Source organism: Candoia aspera, chromosome 10 (genome assembly GCF_035149785.1).
Source record: "Candoia aspera isolate rCanAsp1 chromosome 10, rCanAsp1.hap2, whole genome shotgun sequence".
In the NCBI taxonomy this organism is placed as follows: Eukaryota; Metazoa; Chordata; class Lepidosauria; order Squamata; family Boidae; genus Candoia; species Candoia aspera.
The window spans coordinates 23,070,357-23,088,301 of record NC_086162.1 but is presented as its reverse complement, the minus strand read 5'-3'; the positions used below and the strand labels follow the sequence as shown (position 1 = coordinate 23,088,301).

The window sequence follows — 17,945 nt, the reverse complement described above, 5'->3', positions numbered from 1 at the left end:
CGCTATCCCATGGTAAACATCAATCTGCATTTGTTTCGGTTCCAGCTGGCATGCAAGCCCTCCATCTATTCAGCTCCACCAAAAGACCTAATGAGCACATATTTGTAAGTAATGCTTGGTGGAATAAAAGTTTTGCCCATCTTTAACAAAACAGGGCAAATGCTTCTGAATTCCAGAATTGCCCGTAACTCTATAGTCCATGAAAAACTTTGCTTTCTTTCCAATGAGAAGCTTGCTAATTTTCTTGTGATGGTTGGAGAGCCGCCTATTAGTTGCTCCTGCGTTTTTAGCACTACCCGCTTTGCTTTAAGACCCAGGAGAGTTTCAGTTATCAGACGATGCTAGTTTGGGTAGTTGGTGTTTTGCCTTTGACCAGAATCAGTGAACACCCATAGCTGCTGCTGGCTCTCTGGCTGTTCCAAGAGGAGAGCTGGATATCTATAACCAGGTATGCACTTTTATTCTTTCCAACCTAATGGAATTTTGGAAAAGAGTACGTGAAAAAGCCCAGGAGTCCACTCACCTTCTATCAACAGAACAATTCTCTGGAAACACAACAGAACAGGACCAAATTTGAAGGGGGATGAAAGGCTAGCCAAAGAAAGCTTGGATTTAAAAATGGGCTGGATCTGGATAGGGGCTCGGGGGGAGAAAAATTCCCAAAATATTTCCGATGAAGAGATACCCGCCGCAGCAACGCGGCTTCACAGGCGGCGCTCCCGATTCAGACCCGCAGCACAGAGAATGCTTTCTGCGCCTGCGCATCTCCTCTTGGCCAGTAGAAGGCCCACAACCGATTGTTCACAGCCTCGTCGGCATCTGACCTGAACTTAGAAAGGAGTGGGGGGGGGAAAAAGAAAAGCCAAGTCGGGCTTTGATTGGCTGGCGCGCTCGCTGTCACGCGACCTGCTTTCACCAATCCGAGGGCCGCAGGAAGGGCGCCCGCGCTCTTTCCCCTCCCCGGTTGCTACTCTATAGACTCGAGTCGTTTCCGCTTCCGGGGGAGAAGCTGCGACTTTGGCGCAGGGTGAGGAGGGGTCTCTTCTGTCCTCTAACCGAGAACGGGCCGCCGAAGAGGCCGCTTCGGAGCGGGAGGCCGCTCGCGTCGTGGGAGGACGGGGGTGGGAGATTCCGGGAGGAGGAGAAGCTGCCTGGATGGTGTTGGGAGCCCGCCTTGTGAGGCTTCCCTTGGCCGGAGAGGCCGTCGCCTCCTTGAGTGTCTCTTTTGGGTACAGGCGAGTGAGGCTTCCATGTGCCTCCCTGCATTTATAAGCAGGAGGTGTCGCCTTCGCCTAAACAGTGCCTCATTATCCCATCGTTCATGGCCGGAATGACGTTTTTAAGAGCCACTTTTACCTTCGGGCGTGGGAGGAGGAGGAGGGGAGCTGCAAGAATCTTGAGGACTAGCATCGCCTTTTCATGAGGAGCTGTGTTTTCTTCGGCTGCCGAACTAGAGAAGCGGTAGCGATCCTTAAAGTGCTTTCTGCAAGGTGCGGAACAGCCCTTCAGGTTTTCGTTTAGAGCTCATTTTTCCCCTTTCCACAAAGTATTGCTACCTTGATTGTCAGTGCTGTTGTATTTCTATGTAACTGTCAGAAATACTTTACTTGATCGTGGTGATGATGATTATTGGGTCTCCTGTATTACTGTAGCTTCTAAAGCAGTGTTTCTTAAAGGGTGGTCTGAGGAGCCCTGGGGGGTCCCCCAAGATTCTCTCAGGGGTACTCAGAAATCAAATAATTTGCCAGCCTGTGTTGAAAAATAATACAATATTAAAATCCCATGAAACAATTGTGAGAAGCAGTAGTGGCAGCGAATGCGTCAATTTTAATTTTTAGTATGGTTAATATCGATAAATATAAGCCATGCAAACAAAAGTTCTTTTGGGGTCCTCCATAGTTTTTAAAAGTGGGAAGAGTTCTGTGAGAAAAAAGCTTAAGAAACACTGTCCTAAAGTAAAAGCTGTTTAATTCTTTGAAGTAGGATCAACCATTTCAGTATTATATGCAGATCTGTGCCTTTTGCATGCAAGGTTAGCTTTCACTGGACTAGCCCTGCTAGAAACAAATCCTTCAGAATTCTAAAGCCTTTCAGTATAGCCTGTCTGTCAAGTTCAGTTGAACAAGTGTGCCTCTCGAAGAGAATTTGCTTACAAAATTAAATGATAAATCTCCTGGTCTTCTAGCTGTGACAATAGTACTTTTAAAGCTATAACTTCAGCTTTCAAAGATATCAGCAGAAGGGTTCTACAGTAAAGTGAATCTGAATGGAAATTGATAAAAACAGGCCTTCAAAAGCAGCAGTTTCAGTTTGTCATAAGAGTTCCAAAACCATCCTTTCCTTTGTTAATGCTGAGCATGTGTTTTCACGTTTATACTTCCTTCTTTCAGATAGTGAGGCAGCTTTCTGATTGTTCAGAAGTGCTTTATTTACTGTGCCGTTTTCAAATTTAGCAGGAGTAGGAAGATGAGACGTGCGTGTAAGTTAAATGGAGCTTTTCTTTTGAATAAGGCTACCGTTGGAGAAGCTGATCATCCACTTGTCATTCTCAGAGAAAAAAATGCTGTAACATAAGGCACGCTGCTGAAGCAGTGGATCCCGCTTCTAAGAGTTAAACAGCCCGTTATTTAGATCCAAATTATAAAACATTTTGAGATGTTATATTTTGGGCTCTACATGCCCTGTTCCAGGCCAAGCGCACACGGGGAGGTAGTTGCAAACTATTACTAGATGGGTTTTAAACAAATAACAAGCAGCAGAGAGAAAGGTATGTGTGAATGCGCACGCACACACACCCATACCCACAAAAGAAATCAAGTCCCCAGAAGTCTGGCAAACTTGCCTAGAGAGATAGTCCAAAATCCAAGCAGCAGGTACAAGAGTAGTCAGGGGAAATCCAAGGGTCCAGAAAATGTACAGGTAGTCCTCACTTAACAACCATTCATTTAGTGACGGTTTGGACTTGTGCTAAAAACTGACTTACAACCGGTCCTCACACTTAAGACCATCGCAGCGCCCCTGCAGTTTTGCAATCACAGTTTGGGTGCTTAGCAACCAGGTTACATTTATAAACGTCTGCAGTGTACTATGGTCATGTGATCACCATTTTTGACCTTCCTGGCTGGCTTATGGCAAGCAAAATCAATGGGGAACCGCGATTTGCTGAACAACCACATGGCTTGCTTAACACCTGTGGTGATTCGCTTAGCGACCACCACAAAAAAAAGGTAAAATTGGGTCAGATTTGCTTAATGACTGTTTCGCTTAGCAGCTGAAATTTCAGTCCCAATTGTGTTTGTTAAGCGAGGACTACCTGTAGCAAGGTTGTCAGCCAGTCCAGGTTTGGAGTCACTGTCACACGGGTTCCAGTCCAAAGGCAAGGCACACGGAGCCTGGGTTTGCGAATGGCTGTCACCAAAAGGGGCTCGAGCTCATAGCTCTTCTTAAATCAGAGCAGTCACGGTGTGGCTCATTTAGGAAGGCGAGGCTCTTTCCTTGCGAGGAATCTTGCAGAGTGCCTTTGCTCTGCTCTCTGCTGTGGGCAGCGAGCCTTCGGGCTGGGTGTGGGTGGCAACTCAGCCTCTTCATGTTCACAGACTGGCGGCAGCTGTGCGAACAGCCCTGCCTCCTCTGCCCGCAGCTGTTCAGGTGGAAATTCTGCTGGTAACTCCATTGCACGTTGTCAATCTCTCTCTCTGAATCTGAAGCTGGCCGCACATTATTGGTCTCTGTGTCTGAACTGGAGCTCACCACGTCACTACGTAGTTCTTAGATCTCAATTTTAAAAAAATTGTTAGTGAACCTACAGTTAAAGAATTCCCATACCTGCAATTGGTGGAGAAGAAATGGACTGAAGACGGCACCACGAAAAGTGGAGCCGATGACCACGGCGGAATGAAGAGCTGGCAAGTAGACCAGCTCTTTGTAATTCATAAATTGTCCGGAGAGGACTTGAGATTGCCCACAAGTGCCCCAGACAGTTGCTCTGCATGAGGAGACCGCAGGACAGCGATCTCCAGGAGGTTTAGAGCTCTGGGTGATGAGGGAAGAGCCATCTTGCTAAAACCGCGGTTGGCGCCTTTAAAAGGACATGGGGCTCGTATACTTCCTTTTCTAATCACTTTCGGAAATTGCTACAAGAATGACATCAAAAAAGATGTTACACTGGACATACAAAAGAAACTGGCTGATGTCTTAATAATTAAAAGGGATATACAAAAAACAAATCAAGAGAGTGACCAGGATAACTTTCCTGTTTTGGATTTACAAAAGAGGCTTGTTAAAGCTTTGAAGAATGTTGTGAGAAGGGACAAAGAAAAAATGAAAAGAAAGCAAATTCTAGGACATTATTTGAAAGGACTGAAGATAAGATTGTTAGAAGTAAAAGGAAGGAATGTGAAGTTGGTTTATTTGATCAAGATTAAAATATATGTTATTTTTGGTAACCCTTAGTGGACTTTTGCTGACATCAGGATTGGATGAAAAGGCTTTAAGGCTTTGTTTATAGATAAGAGATGGGATGTGGGAAGAAGAGATCATTTGTTGTATTTTTAGAGAAGGTGATAAGTTACTAAAATTGTTTATATTTGTGATAAAGGTGGGAAGTCATTTCTTTATATATTTGTTTTCTTTTTCTTTATCCTTATTTTTCTAATTTTTCTATTTGTTCTATTCTCTGCAGCTTTTTTTCTTTTTATAATTTTTAGTTTGTATTCGTTTTTATTGTTGCAATTGTAATTTTTAATAACGTTACTATTAAAGAATTCCCATTCCTGCAATAACATTTGGCGGTACTCTTTGTGTGACTGCATAAAATCCTGGGGAGAAAAACTACCTCTTCCTCAACTAGATCTCGAGCTAGTTAATGTTCAGATAAAAAATTGTAGCACTTATGTTTTCTGACTTCATATTTATCTAGGGCGCTCCTTTCACAGAGGGCAACAAATTCTTCATAGACTGTGTTTGGGGAAAAGGAGAGCATCTGTTTTGACACCTCTCAAGTTCCTGCTCTCAGTGAGTATTAGTTATGTGTGCCAGGCCCCTGTCTGCTGTTTTATTTGTTATCTAAAGTTCTTTGACTGCAGTACTTCCTAATTTCTGAGTTTATCTTTACAGGTTTACAGTTTCGGCCCTACCTTCCAAATGCCTTTTTTTTTTTGCATGGAGTTATTGATCTGCCTAATTCTAGGAAGAAGGCAGGTCAGGTAATTGCCATACATGAGTTGCAGTAGGTATAATCTGTGTAGTCCTGGGTGCTCTCTGAGCCTTGTTGTTTTCTTGCAGACGTTTCATGGCCAGACTAGGCAACGTCTTCAGTGCGAGGAGGGAGTGGGCCTAACCGTAACCCTAAAGTCGCCGCCCAGGCCCCCTCCCTCTTCGCACTGAAGACATTGCCTAGTCTGGCAATGAAGCATCTGTAAGAAAACAACCAGGCTCAGAGAGCACCCAGGGCTCCACTGTTCAGCCCTGAGCTACAGATATTCACTTTGATAGGTATAGCCTGCTCAAGGCAATTCACCCTGTCCTGTCCCTGCATTCCTGAATGGTTCAGTAAAATCGGGTATGCAGAGGCTTCGGAACTGGCTTTCTCCTCAGGGGATGGTGGAAGCTGATCGGGAGGAAGCAGGACCAGCACGGAAACCCACATGGTGGATTTCATCTTGACCCGGGATTCTGTTTGATTTCTTGTCGAAATCCAGTTTAATTTCTGGTGGGACTCTAGAAGCTTCTGCTCCGTCATTTTTGTCAGGCACACAGTGACCATTGTGGTGTCTGATATGACTAATAATCAAGAGTATTTCTGTGGAGTCTGGCAGAGGCTGGGGCGCAATGTGAAAAAGTTGCTCCGTTTGGCTTTGTTACATTTCTCTTCCCTTTCCCTCCCCCGCTTCAATGCGTGGACGTGCATCCTTTCCTCGCCCTGCTGAATAGCTGGGAGAAAAGCAGGATGTGGCACGAAGCACGAAAGCATGAGCGAAAGCTGCGGGGGATGATGGTGGATTATAAGAAGCGAGCAGAACGTCGGAGAGAGTATTACGAAAAGATAGTGAGTGTCTTTCTCCTCGGTACAATTTGGGAGAATGCCTGTCACCTTCCGACTGCCGGGTCCCTCTTTCAGAACAAAAACCCTTCAAGAAATGAGCATGGGGCGTTTTTCTGATCTTGAGGGCAGAGGGGTCTGATCTCGCGTCTTGCTGCAGGACTGCTGATATCAGCATTTTCCACTCAACCGAGCCACCTCTGCATTAGCAGCTGCCTGTGGGAGGGGAATATGCAAAAGCATATCAAAAGGTTTGACCGCTTCATGGGAGCGTGATTGGGCACCTTACTTCCCGCCTCTCTGCCTTCCTAGCCTTACGGAGTTATTTTTCCCAGTTACTGATGGAGGTGATCATTAGGCTTCTTTTCCCCTATGCTGCAGCTTTAACTGAATTGCCACAGTTTTCATGTTATTGCCATTCGACTCCGTTATTTCTCTTGTGGACCCTTAATCCATAAAAGTGCATCTGTTGATCTTTAAGCTGCCTCTAGATTCTCTTTATTGCCTTTCAGTTAAGCCACGAATGTATTTTATACTCTGGCCAGTTCCCAGGTTCCAGGGCTATGTGGGAGCAGCTCATAGATATATGGAAAATAAGGGCAGAGCATGCCAGTGCCTTTCAGTTGAACATGTGGCTGTGATGCCCTTGGTGGTCTAGGTTCAGTCCTTGCCCCCTTGAGGGAGGGCTGGGAAGAGACATGCCTGAAATCCCGGAAGCTCAGTTCAGTTCTGTTCAGGTTTATTATGGTCATTGACCGATGTTTTATACAAATCTGAAATTCTAAAATACCAAGCAAATTAAGAACCAAGGGAAAAAAATGAGCCTTGCTTTAAGTGCAGTCCTTGAAATACTAAAAAAGTGAATAAAATATTAATAGGACACAATCCTGGAAGGACCCTACACGTCAGCTGTAACAGTGCTGTGGAGTTGGAGCAACGCTTTGGGCTGGCTTGGGGCAGTTACCAGTGTGTTTCTTTCCAGAAAAAGGATCCAGCCCAGTTCCTGCAGGTCCATGGGCGTGCCTGCAAGGTGCACTTAGATTCCGCTGTGGCTCTTGCTGCTGAAAGTCCTGTGAACATGTGAGTAGTTTGCAGTTCTGGGCTGGCAAACTGTAGAGCAGTGTTTCTCAACCTTGGCCACTTGAAGATGTGTGGGCTTCAACTCCCAGAATCCCCTTGCTGGCTGGGGGATTCTGGGAGTTGAAGTCCACACATCTTCAAGTGGCCAAGGTTGAGAAACACTGCTGAAGAGAGCAAGGAAGATGACCTCGATGTAGATATGCAAGCTCTGTTGCCAAGGGATAAAACATAGATTAAGTCCACAACAGACCGATAGTATTTGAAAGTGGCTCAGACAGACGCTTCCCTGATTGTACAGCAGAATCAGGCTTGCAAGATTCTGTTATTACAGCCAATCTCAATAGAAAGAATTGTAGCTTTTCTGCAGAGTTGATTTCTTGGTTTGGTCTACCTAGAAGAACTGGCGCAAACTGGAGATTTAGCAGCTGGAAGCGAGGGGGTGTGTCTCGTGCACAGTAAGCACTGCGTCATTTATTCATTTTTTTAATGGGACCCCCTTCCCTTTGGTGTTTTGCCCTTACAGGATGCCATGGCAGGGGGATACCAACAACATGATTGACCGGTTTGATGTACGGGCCCACCTGGATTACATCCCCATGTATACCCCTCCACTGCTGAATCCAATGTAAGGCGTTTGTTCCTCTTTCCCCCCCTCTGATGCTGGAATGTACAGCCCCTTGCGTCAGTCGGAGATTGAGAAGAGAGCTAGGTTTGGCTCCTGAAACTCTTTCGCTGGGAAGGAATAAGCTCCTCTGTAGCCTGACTGAGGGATCCCTTGAAATTGTGGCTCGCCAAATAAATTGCAGTGGGTTGCGTTTGCCCGATATGCCCAACCACAAGATGCAGTCGCTTGCCTTACGTATTCCATCAGACAAAAACAGATGTTGATGTGGTGTGTGAACCAATCGGTATAAAATAAGTTAACGAGGCCTATTTTCTTGGGAAGGCTCAGGTTGACATGGGGAAGTTCTCTGCACTGTGATTTTCAGAACTGGGATGCGGGGGGTAGGGTGAGGGCAGCACAGGGTGGATCTGTTCTGCCAGTCTTTGTGTAGTTTTCAAAGACTTTCTTGCCCATCCTTGTCTGCTTAGAATTTTAATTCCGGTCTCTTCCTCTTACGTCTCCAGCTCCCCGGAGCAGGAGTCTGATGAAAGGAAATGCAACTATGAAAGATATAGAGGGCTTGTGCAGAACGATTTTGCTGGCAGTAAGTTCTCCTTGATTTTTCTTGCATTGCTGTAGAGCACAGAGGGTTCCAGTTAAGGAATGATGGTGCTTCTCTCCTAGCTGCTCCCAAACCCGTTTATCGAGGTGAACACCTCAGCTTAGATTTTAATGAGTTAATAACTAGAAAGGGCCTTCATTGGATGGCATTCTCTAGTCAGCCCTGGGGGGCAAGCTTGAGGGAGGGATCAGGGCCTCTCCTTTTTAACCACAAAGTACTGCAAGCCAATCGCGGGAGGAGAATAATAAGGGCAAGGAGAAGTATTAGTAATGGAGGGAGCAGTGGAATATAGCAGCTCTCCTGTGAAGAAAGACTGGATTTTCAAGCGACTCCCCTCCACCTTCCCCAATCATGGCCGGGACACACACACATGTATCCAGACGCTTTGCCTGAGAGAATTACCAGCTTAGGGGCTTTTGCAGAGCACCCTTGCTTGGTGCTTCTGTCCCTGTTGGGCCCCCCTGCATGCCCTGATCTCTGGGACCGAAGGACAGTGTTCCTTCTTGGGTAAGACACTGACCTCGCTGACTTTATGGAAACGTCCACCTGATTTTCTTGGCTGTAGTATGGAAGTAGTCTGCCATTACCTTCTACTAGGACATTTCTTTGACTTCTCAGTCTGCCTGCAGCCCTGGGATTTTGCATGGTCTCCCATCTAAGTGCCGATGAGGTCTGACCCTGCTTCTTATTACCTTTTTTTATGATCAGAGAGGGTTGGTGAGGTGCTGCCCGCCCACCTTGGGTTAGCGGGGCAGTGGCGTATCGTACTGCAGAGCAGATGTGGGTGAAGATGCGTTGGCCTGTCTTGGCATAGGAAAAACATTGCCACCCCAAAGCCCTTCCGACGGTGTGCTTCAGGGTCATTCACCCTAGCTGCCTACTGCTGAGCTCTTCAGCTGACCTTCTCCCGTTGAGCCGGGGTGGCGCTGGGTGGGATGGAGGATGACTGAGGGGGGGAAGGGGCTGTGTCGTACTAGAAGCCAACCTGTTTTTGCCGCACTGGACCAGCTTTGCAGGGATCTCATCTGCTTTGTCTCCATCCCTGCTTTACAGTCTCAGAAGAACAGTGCCTGTATCAGATCTACATTGATGAGCTGTACGGAGGACTCCAGAAGCCCAACGAGGATGAAAAAAAGAAGTGAGTGCGTTGAGCTGGACCAGCTTAGGACGTCTGGGGGGTGGTTCAGACCCTTTTGTGGCCCGCCGGCTGTTGCTCCCAGCACTCCTCACCACTGACTGCAAGGACGGCTGATGGGAACTGTTCTTAGACACTAAACGCAGGACTGAGTTCCTGGGGAGAGGAGGTTTATTGCCGTGTCTGGCTTGACATCTGACCGCTGGAAGGCAGGGGAGGTGGTATTCTTACCCACCTACAGGTTAAGTCTGGTTGAAGAGCAGTATGAAAGTACTTTAAATAAATAGGGCAGGGTGTAGAATCCCAGCACAGAGGTCTGCTCTGGGACGCCAGGCAGCCTGCATTTAATGATCGGCCTTTCCCCCTCTAGGCTGGCAGAGAAGAAGGCTTCTATTGGGTACACGTACGAGGACAGCACAGTGGCAGAACTTGAGAATCCTTCCGAAAAACGAGCTGAGGAGGAAGATTCTGAGGAAGACAGCAACACCGACGAGGATGAAGTGATCCCCGATATTGGTACATCTCCAGAGCGCTTTTAGGATCGGACTTGTACAGAGGCAGGGACGTGGCAGGGTCTTACTATCCTTTCCCAGCCTTAATGTCACATTTGTATCCCACCCTAGAACCTGTAGATTCTCTGGAACATGAAGACAAAACAGTTGTGTAGAGCAGCTTGCTCTGCTGTACGTACATGTGTGTGTGTCTGTGTGCGTCTCAACATTTTGGTGCTGAGAATTCTTTTCAGGGCCCCATCACCTGCTGCCTCGGCGTTCTCTTTTGGCGCCGCGTACTGCCATTCTTCTTCCACAGTTCCTTTTCCTGGATATCTGTCAATGTGGATGCAATCCTGAACGTGTCTAGCTATCCCCTTGAACTTAGCAGACTTTGCTTTTGGGTAGACATGTACAGGACTGCATGGTGCAATAGTCCTTCTGGTGGAAGTGGCTTGTAGAGAGGACTGGGCGGGTCACGGAGATGATGAGCGTGGAACCGTTCGCTTAGGTGGCCAAGAGGAATCTGCACCTTCAAGGGTAGAATACCAGTTGCTGGGGATCGGGCCTGGTATGTTAAGACGTTGATTTAAGCCTCTCCCAGGTGTCCAGGTATCTGGGCGAGTGGAACTTTTTGGTTCCCAAGCGTTAAGGGCTCTTGCAGGATGGTCTGCGCGTGAAGGGGGAAAAAGCTGGAATCTTGCAGTTGCATTTTGGGTTGCGGCATGTGGAACAAGACAAGGGATTGAGGAGAGATTGTTCTTGGGATTTGCTAAAGAAGCTTCTTGGATCCAAGCCCAAATGTCTATAGCTGGCTGGAGCTAAGAGCACCTGGAAACCCATTTCATTACCACAGAGTTCTTGAGTACAGGTAGTCCTTGACTTATGACCACAATTGGGACTGGAACTTCCGACATGAAGTGAGACGGGTGTTAAGTGAGTCATGCCCAATTTTACAACATTGTTTTGCCATGGTTGTTAAGTGAATCACGTGGTTGTTACGCAAATCCAGCTTCCCCCATTGACTTTGCTTGTCGGAAGCCGGCTGGGAAGGTTGCAAATGGGAATCACGTAATCCTGGAACGCTGGAACTATTGTAAATACATGCCAGTAGCCAAGCACCCGAATTTTGATCATGTGACGGGACGCCGTGACGGTTGCATGAGGACCAGTTGTAAATCACTTTTCCCAGTGCCGTCATAACTTGGAACGGTCGCTAAACGAATGGTCATAAGTCGAGGGCTACCTGTAGAGGTTTATTCTATCTTTTGCCAGCCAGGTGCTTTCCACATAAGCTGGGACAAGCATGGGGGCGATGGGCAACGTAGGGCTGGAAGAGGACTGATCGGGAGGGCTAGCATACTTGGTCGGATTATAATGGGGGCAAATTTACATTGCTTTCAGATGTCGAAGTTGATGTGGATGAGCTGAACCAGGACCAAGTGGCTGACCTGAATAAACAGGCAACGACCTACGGGATGGCAGAGGGAGACTTTGTCCGGTAAGACGCCTGCCCTCTTTGGAGTTCCTAAGGAGCCAACGCACGGTATTACAAGATACGCATGGAACGGAACGTGCGTTTTGTTTGGAACCTGAAACAAAGACGTGGTATCCTGGGCGTTCTGCTCAATCGTTCTGTGTGGACTGCGGTTCGACAAACAAAACTGGATGATTTTGCTGTTCTGGGTTTTGAGCAGAACAAAAGTGTGGTTTTCTGGGGAGCGTAGCGCAAAGCTGGCGTGCATCATCCTCTCGCTCAGCAGCACACACCCCTCTGTGTCCACTCACTGGCGTGGCCCCTCCACGTTCTCCCCCCTTTCCTGAAACCCCTCCGCCCTCGAACAGCCGCGTGTCATTCTGCATCCCGACCAGACGGGCATGTTTTGTTTAGAGACAAGCCACTGTTCTGGGCGTAAGTCCCCAGGTTTGCCCTCCATGTGTCCGCTCCCCCCTTTTCTTCAACTCCCTCCCTCCTTTTTCTGGAAGGATGCTGCGGAAGGACAAAGAGGAGGCAGAGGCTATCAAACACGCCAAAGCTTTGGAGGAAGAAAAAGCTATGTACTCGGTAAGAGAACTGAAGCCTGGGCAGGGCTGGGCCTGGCTGTTCCCCCCACGTGACCGCTTGGATTGAGGGGATCGTTTCAGACGCCTCCCACTTGTGACTGCTGCAGTCTGAAATCCCCAGTGCAGGCAAAAAAGCTGCCAGAAAGGTGGGATGATTCCTCTTGCCCATCGCTGGTAAACTGGGGAGTGGCGACAGGCCCATTAGTGCCTGTGGCCTTTCTGCGACCCCCCAGATCTCTCTCTCTTCCAGGGTCGTCGCTCTCGGCGACAAAGGAGGGAGTTCCGAGAGAAACGTTTGAAAGGAAGGAAAATCAGCCCTCCGAGGTAGGCCTTTGGAAGTTAGGCTCATTTCAGTGTTTCTCGCTCTTGGGTAGCTGAGAGTGGGCAAAAGTTGCAGGATCCTTTTCTGGTGGGAGGCCAAAAACTTGTTCTTTGTCAGCAGAAGAAGGTGTTATGGGTTTGCCCCCCCCCCCGGCCCTTCCTGATGCCATTTCCTTCTCTATGTAAATGTGAAGCCGTTGAATTTTCTGGAATGGTGCTCTTGGCAAGTCCCTGTAAACCTATTCCTCTTTCATTCACTCCTCTGCTGTTGGGGAATGGATTCCCTGCGACAGGGATTCAGTATCCTTCAAATCCACTAGCTTGTGTCAAAGACTAATTCCATTCAATCGCTTGTGGCTTGTAGTAGTTAAGTTCAGCAGGCCTATGGATCCGTTAAGTGGGGGCAGAGGGCAGAGGATTTTGTGAGGCCTCAGAGGGTCCTCCGGGATATGTTTGGTACATTCTGCTTTTTCAAGACAGGTAGAGATAACAGTAGGGATGCGGTGGCGCTGCGGGTTAAACCGCTGAGCTGCTGAGCTTGCCGATCAGAAGGTCGGCGGTTCGAATCCACGTGATGGGGTGAGCTCCCGTTGTTAGTCCCAGCTCCTGCCAACCTAGCAGTTCGAAAACATGCCAATGTGAGTCGATTAATAGGTACCGCTTCGGCGGGCAGGTAACAGTGTTCCGTTTAGTCATGCCGGCCACATGACCACGGAGGAAGTGTCTACGGACAAACGCCGGCTCTTCGGCTTTGAAACGGAGATGAGCACCGCCCCCTAGAGTCGGACACGACTGGACTTAATGTCAAGGGAAACCTTTACCTTTACCTTCAGAGATAACAGTAGGAGGGCCAGCCTAAGAAACTTACATGACAGGCCAGATTTTTTTAAAAGATGGTCCAAGATTTCCTAGGCTTGGACTAAAGCTACTGCCGAGAAGAAAGGCTGGGGGCTAGGTTTTTACAAACCTCCCGTAGTGCAGGAGAGGTGAGGGTTTTGCTTTTCACAGCCTTCTCTCATTACAGCTACGCCCGGAGAGATAGCCCCACCTACGATCCCTACAAACGGTGAGTGAATGCGACTGCTCTGCCTTTGTGCTCCCTTGATACTTCCCCAGATCAGCGAAGGGGAAGCTTCCGTGGCTTCCTAGAATATATTTGGCCTTGTGGAGGACAGTCAGAATGGGGGGTGTATGTGCAACCACAGCCTGGTCTTTCAAGTTTGCTCAGTGTGGTTTGTCCCTTCGTGTTTATCCCTGATATGTTTTTAATTGCGAACTTGCAAAAATAAATGACCGTTTCGGGTCCTTCTTGCTGTAATGCTATGGATGCTTACTCGAGTACCGCTTGTGGCAGATGAGTGTGATTATACACACATGTGTGCCACAAAGGAAAGGAATGGTGCAGGCTGGAATTAGCCCACTCTGCTGTTCTCCAGTCTCCAGTGATCGTCTGGCTTCATCCCACAGATCCCCCTCGGAATCCACGTCTGAGTCTCGTTCCCGCTCTCGCTCACCTTCCCCGGGTCATGAAGAGAAGATCACCTTCATCACCAGCTTTGGGGGCAGCGATGAAGAAGCCGCTGCCTCCCAAGCCGGAGGACCCCCTAGGAAAACCGCCTCCCTCAACAAGGCACGCTCCGGCCAAGCGCAGCAGGGCAGCGTTGCGGCAGGTCATAGTGCCTCCTCCCGGTCGGTAACTTTCGCATCTGCCTCGCCTTTCCCAAACCTTAAAGCAGAGGCCATTCTGGGGTCAAAGGTTGACAGTTTACTTTGACATCGTCCCCCCCGAACGCTTGGTCTGGTCCCGACTGAGTTTGGGGAACTGCATTGCCTTTGGTCATTCTTGGGGGCCAATTCCTGCGTGAATGATCCTTTCGTTGTGGAATCTGGTCGGGGAATGGGAAAGAGGACCCCTCTTGTCCCAAGGGAGATCAGGGTGATCTGGGGTGTTTCTTCCTCATCTTGCTGTGGCTTCATTGAAGGAGATGGGGGAGGTCAGAGATCCTGTATGGCTGCCTTAACTTTACAGGGATCCTTTTGCCTCAGGTTTGGGATAGTCCTGTGGCATGGGAAGCTGGTTTATTGCAAATAAACCCTAGAATTTTCCAACCAGACCAATCCAAATTCTGCGAATGAAATGATTGCTGCCCTCCCCGCCCCCCCCATCATCATTACTGTACTAATAGTATTTTTAGCCACCTTTTAGGACTGAGCTTTCATAAGATGTCGTATTTTATTTCTCTATGCCAGTGTTTCTCAACCTTGGCCACTTTGAGATGTGTGGAGTTCAACTCCCAGAATTCCCCAGCCAGTGTGCTGGCTGGGGAATTCTGGGAGTTGAAATCCACACATCTCAAAGTGGCCAAGGCTGAGCAACGCTGCTCTATATCGTATCCTGAAAAACTAAACGATAGAATTGCAGTGCAGCAGCAAGTGGCAATAAATAGCCACATTCCATCAAGTATTCTGTCAGCAAAACCAAGGAAGTGGCTTGGAAAAAAATAAGCCTTAAAGACCAGTTTGAAGGTTCTAACGAAGGGGACCCTTATGAAGCTCAGTTTTTACATTGTACCCCCCTCCCCACAAAAAATGTTTTTTGTTGCCCCATTTGACGTTTTGCAGCAAACCATAATAGAGAGAGGTGTCCCTCTCCCTGGGCGCCTGTTCCCATGCACTTTTTTTTTTTTTGGCCTTTGAAAAAGCTTTCCTTGGCAATTGGGAAAGCTTACAGACTGGCATCCCCCCCTTTCATAATGAAATGTGGAATTCCCAAGAATGGAGCAGATGCCCTGGGGATTCTTGGGCTGGAGGTCAGATTCTGCAGCTGGCAGGGAGATCTTGCAGTAAACCACCCTCCCCACGCCTGTTGTGCTAGGCGGAATCGAGCACGGTGTGGAACCCGCCGGGTCTTCCAAACCTTCCTGCCTCCAGTAGTGGGTGCCCTGAAGAAGACAGGGAAGCGAAGGGCAGCCCGAGCCGCTGCAGGCGACTGAGCTGCGGCCGTTAACTTGGAAGTGTTTCTCTGCCTTGGGAATGTGCAGCAGGATTAGATCTCAGCAGCCGGGGACGTCCTTCCGCCTCTTCCAACTGCCCCTTTCTCCCGAACTGCCAGTCCCCGGTGTGAATAGCCAGCATCCTGCCTCTCCTCCTTCCAGGCGACGCTCCACCTCCTCCTCCTCCTCTTCCTCCTCCTCTACCTCCTCCTCCTCGAGCTCACAGTCCAGCTCACGTTCCCACCGGACAAGTGGCTACCACAGAGCCAGCGGCTACAGCCGCTCCCGCAGCCACAGGCATTCCCGGTCCCACAGCAGGACCAGGCGGTACTCCGCTGGAGGGTCTCGGGACGGGCGCCGCCACTCCAGGTCACGGTCGACAGAGCGGGGCTGGCGTTACGGCTCTCGACGCAGATCCAGGTCAGCGGGCGGAGCAGCAGGAGGGGGTGCCCCTGTATTCCCTTGGGGGGGCAGGGGGAACGCGTCTCCTCATGCAAGTCCCTTTCCTTGTTCCCAGGAGCCACTCCCGGTCTGGAGAACACTACCGATGGAGCAGCGGCAGGGGAGGGAGGCACTGGAGCAGCAGCCGCAGCAGCCAGAGTGACAGTGAATCCCGGAGCCGCAGCCGGTCAGCGTCTCCGGCCAGAGAGAAAGCGCTGAGGCCTGCGGCTTCACCTGCTGTAGGGGAGAAGCTGAAAAAGTGAGCACACAACGCACCTTCCTCTGCCTTTCCTCCCCGAGCCGGACAGGGAGACCCTTGGCTGTCCTGCACAGTCTATTAACAGTGTAGTGTGTATTGTATAAAAAGAAAAAAGGAAGAAGCAAGATTTGCCCCCCCACCGGCCCAAAGTCAGAGAAGTGAAACCCTGCACTGGCCCCAACTGTTGTAATTTCTAAACTTTACAGGAATTGGGGTGTTGGGAACGACCCAGGAGATCTTCTCCTGCATTCCTGACAAATGGATTTCTATCAAGGGAGTGTCATCTGGAGGGGGCCTCCTGCAGATCTTTTCCCGGCAGGCCCATCTGGAGTTTGCAGAGCCTCTTAGGGGCATGGTTGCAGAAGGGTGCCCAGCATGGACCCGTTGAATCTCCCAGCTCCCATTTCTCAGAAGGCGACCTGGTGACATGGGTCCTCACCTCCCTTTCTAGCTGTGCAGGGTGTTACCTACCACCTCAGCCTAGTTTTGTCTTTTTTCCCTTGAGCACTTCCAAAGGCCTGAGCCATGCCTTCTGCCTTCTATTCTCTAAGCAGGTTTCTGTTCCAGATGTTGTTGGAAATTCAGATCCTGCTTGAAGTTGGGGCTTGCCTTTGCAGCACGCCAATTTCCCATTTCTTAAGAAACTAACAAACCCTGACATCCGGTGGGGCAAGGAGGGTGGTGGGAGCACAGGACGAGCACCTGCAGGCTTGTTGGAGACTGTGGGTGCCGGCTTGGCATGCTTGCCTCGGCTCGTAATGTCCCACAGGTCACTGGGTGCTGCGCTATGCAGAATTTTATCAAGTAAAACCAACCTTTTAAATTGTTCCCAGGAGACCGCTGGCAATCTGTGTAGTTTTATGATGGTGGCTGCATTTTGTACAGATTAAAGGTTCCATGTGCTCTTCAAGGGTAGCTCCATTAGCACGTATTATGTTAGTCTCAGAGCCTGAACAGGAGGCGGCTGGGGGGAATCCGTGAGGGCACGTACTCTGCTGACTCAGATCAACCTCTCCAGTGTCTCAGTGGGCATCCATCTTTTGACTGACATCCTTCTCTTTCTTCAGGGCTGAAACGGCTGGTGGTAAAGAGACAGGAGCTGCCAAAGTCAGTAAGAATTTAAACCTCACCTCTTAATTCCCATCACTGCAGGAAAAAAAAGACTCGGGGAACCATAGACCTGCAGGAAAAGAGTGTTCTGTGGGGTCTTTTCTAGAGTTTGCCTGGTCGTGTTTCATACTTAGTTGAGGGTGGAGATGGGAGGGGCACTTGCTTACAGGCCTGTTAAAATGGAAACCATTTGGGCTTTGCTGGGATGTCACTGAAGGGCTTTGGGGTTGGGTAGATAAGAGGACAGGTAGTCCTCACTTAACAACCATTTGTTTAGTGATGATTCAGACTTACAACCATGCTGAAAAAATTGACTTACGGGCAGTCCTCACATTTATGACCGTTGCAGCATCCCCATGGTCATGTGATCACGATTTGGGCACTTGGCAACTGGTTTGCATTTATGACCTTCGCAGTATCCCGTGGTCATGTGATTGCCATTTTTGACCTCGGATGGCTTCTGGCAAGCAAAATCAATGGGGAACCGCATGATTCGCTTAATGACCACATGGTTGCCCAAGGTGATTCGCTTAACAATTGCTGCACAACAGGTTGTAAAATCAGGTCAGATTCACTTAATGACTGCTTTGCTTAGCAACTGAAATTCTGGTCCCCATTGTGGTTATTAAGTGAGGACTACCTGTAGGGATTAATTTATTTCCAGAAAGGGGTTTTCTTAATGAGGCCTAGAAAGCTTTTCTTGACAGACAGAAGTTGATTTGGGGTTGGTCTTTGGGTGGGCAAAGGTTGCTGAGCTGGCTGCAACGGATTTATTTTTCTCTGGA

At 48.8% G+C, this 17,945-nt stretch overlaps 1 protein-coding gene across 2 annotated transcripts in view; it reads left to right on the top strand.

The window, feature by feature from the left end:
* Window positions 1–935: 935 nt before the first annotated feature.
* CLASRP (CLK4 associating serine/arginine rich protein) overlaps window positions 936–17,945 on the top strand; it is a 27,200-nt gene continuing 10,190 nt past the window's right edge. Inside the window, exons 1-16 of one of the 2 annotated variants that reach the window (XR_010068573.1) lie at window positions 936–1,027; window positions 4,919–5,013; window positions 5,932–6,046; window positions 7,023–7,120; window positions 7,644–7,745; window positions 8,249–8,328; window positions 9,400–9,484; window positions 9,852–9,997; window positions 11,377–11,473; window positions 11,959–12,037; window positions 12,287–12,360; window positions 13,382–13,423; window positions 13,825–14,046; window positions 15,513–15,770; window positions 15,868–16,050; window positions 17,118–17,161. Coding sequence is in view for 1 of the 2 variants with exons in the window: in XM_063312584.1 (XP_063168654.1) it covers window positions 5,948–6,046; window positions 7,023–7,120; window positions 7,644–7,745; window positions 8,249–8,328; window positions 9,400–9,484; window positions 9,852–9,997; window positions 11,377–11,473; window positions 11,959–12,037; window positions 12,287–12,360; window positions 13,382–13,423; window positions 13,825–14,046; window positions 15,513–15,770; window positions 15,868–16,050; window positions 17,118–17,157 (1,605 nt within the window). In the remaining variant the exon portion in view is untranslated. The remainder of the gene's footprint in view (window positions 1,028–4,918; window positions 5,014–5,931; window positions 6,047–7,022; window positions 7,121–7,643; window positions 7,746–8,248; window positions 8,329–9,399; window positions 9,485–9,851; window positions 9,998–11,376; window positions 11,474–11,958; window positions 12,038–12,286; window positions 12,361–13,381; window positions 13,424–13,824; window positions 14,047–15,512; window positions 15,771–15,867; window positions 16,051–17,117; window positions 17,162–17,945) is intronic. The other variant, XM_063312584.1, reaches the window with a different exon arrangement.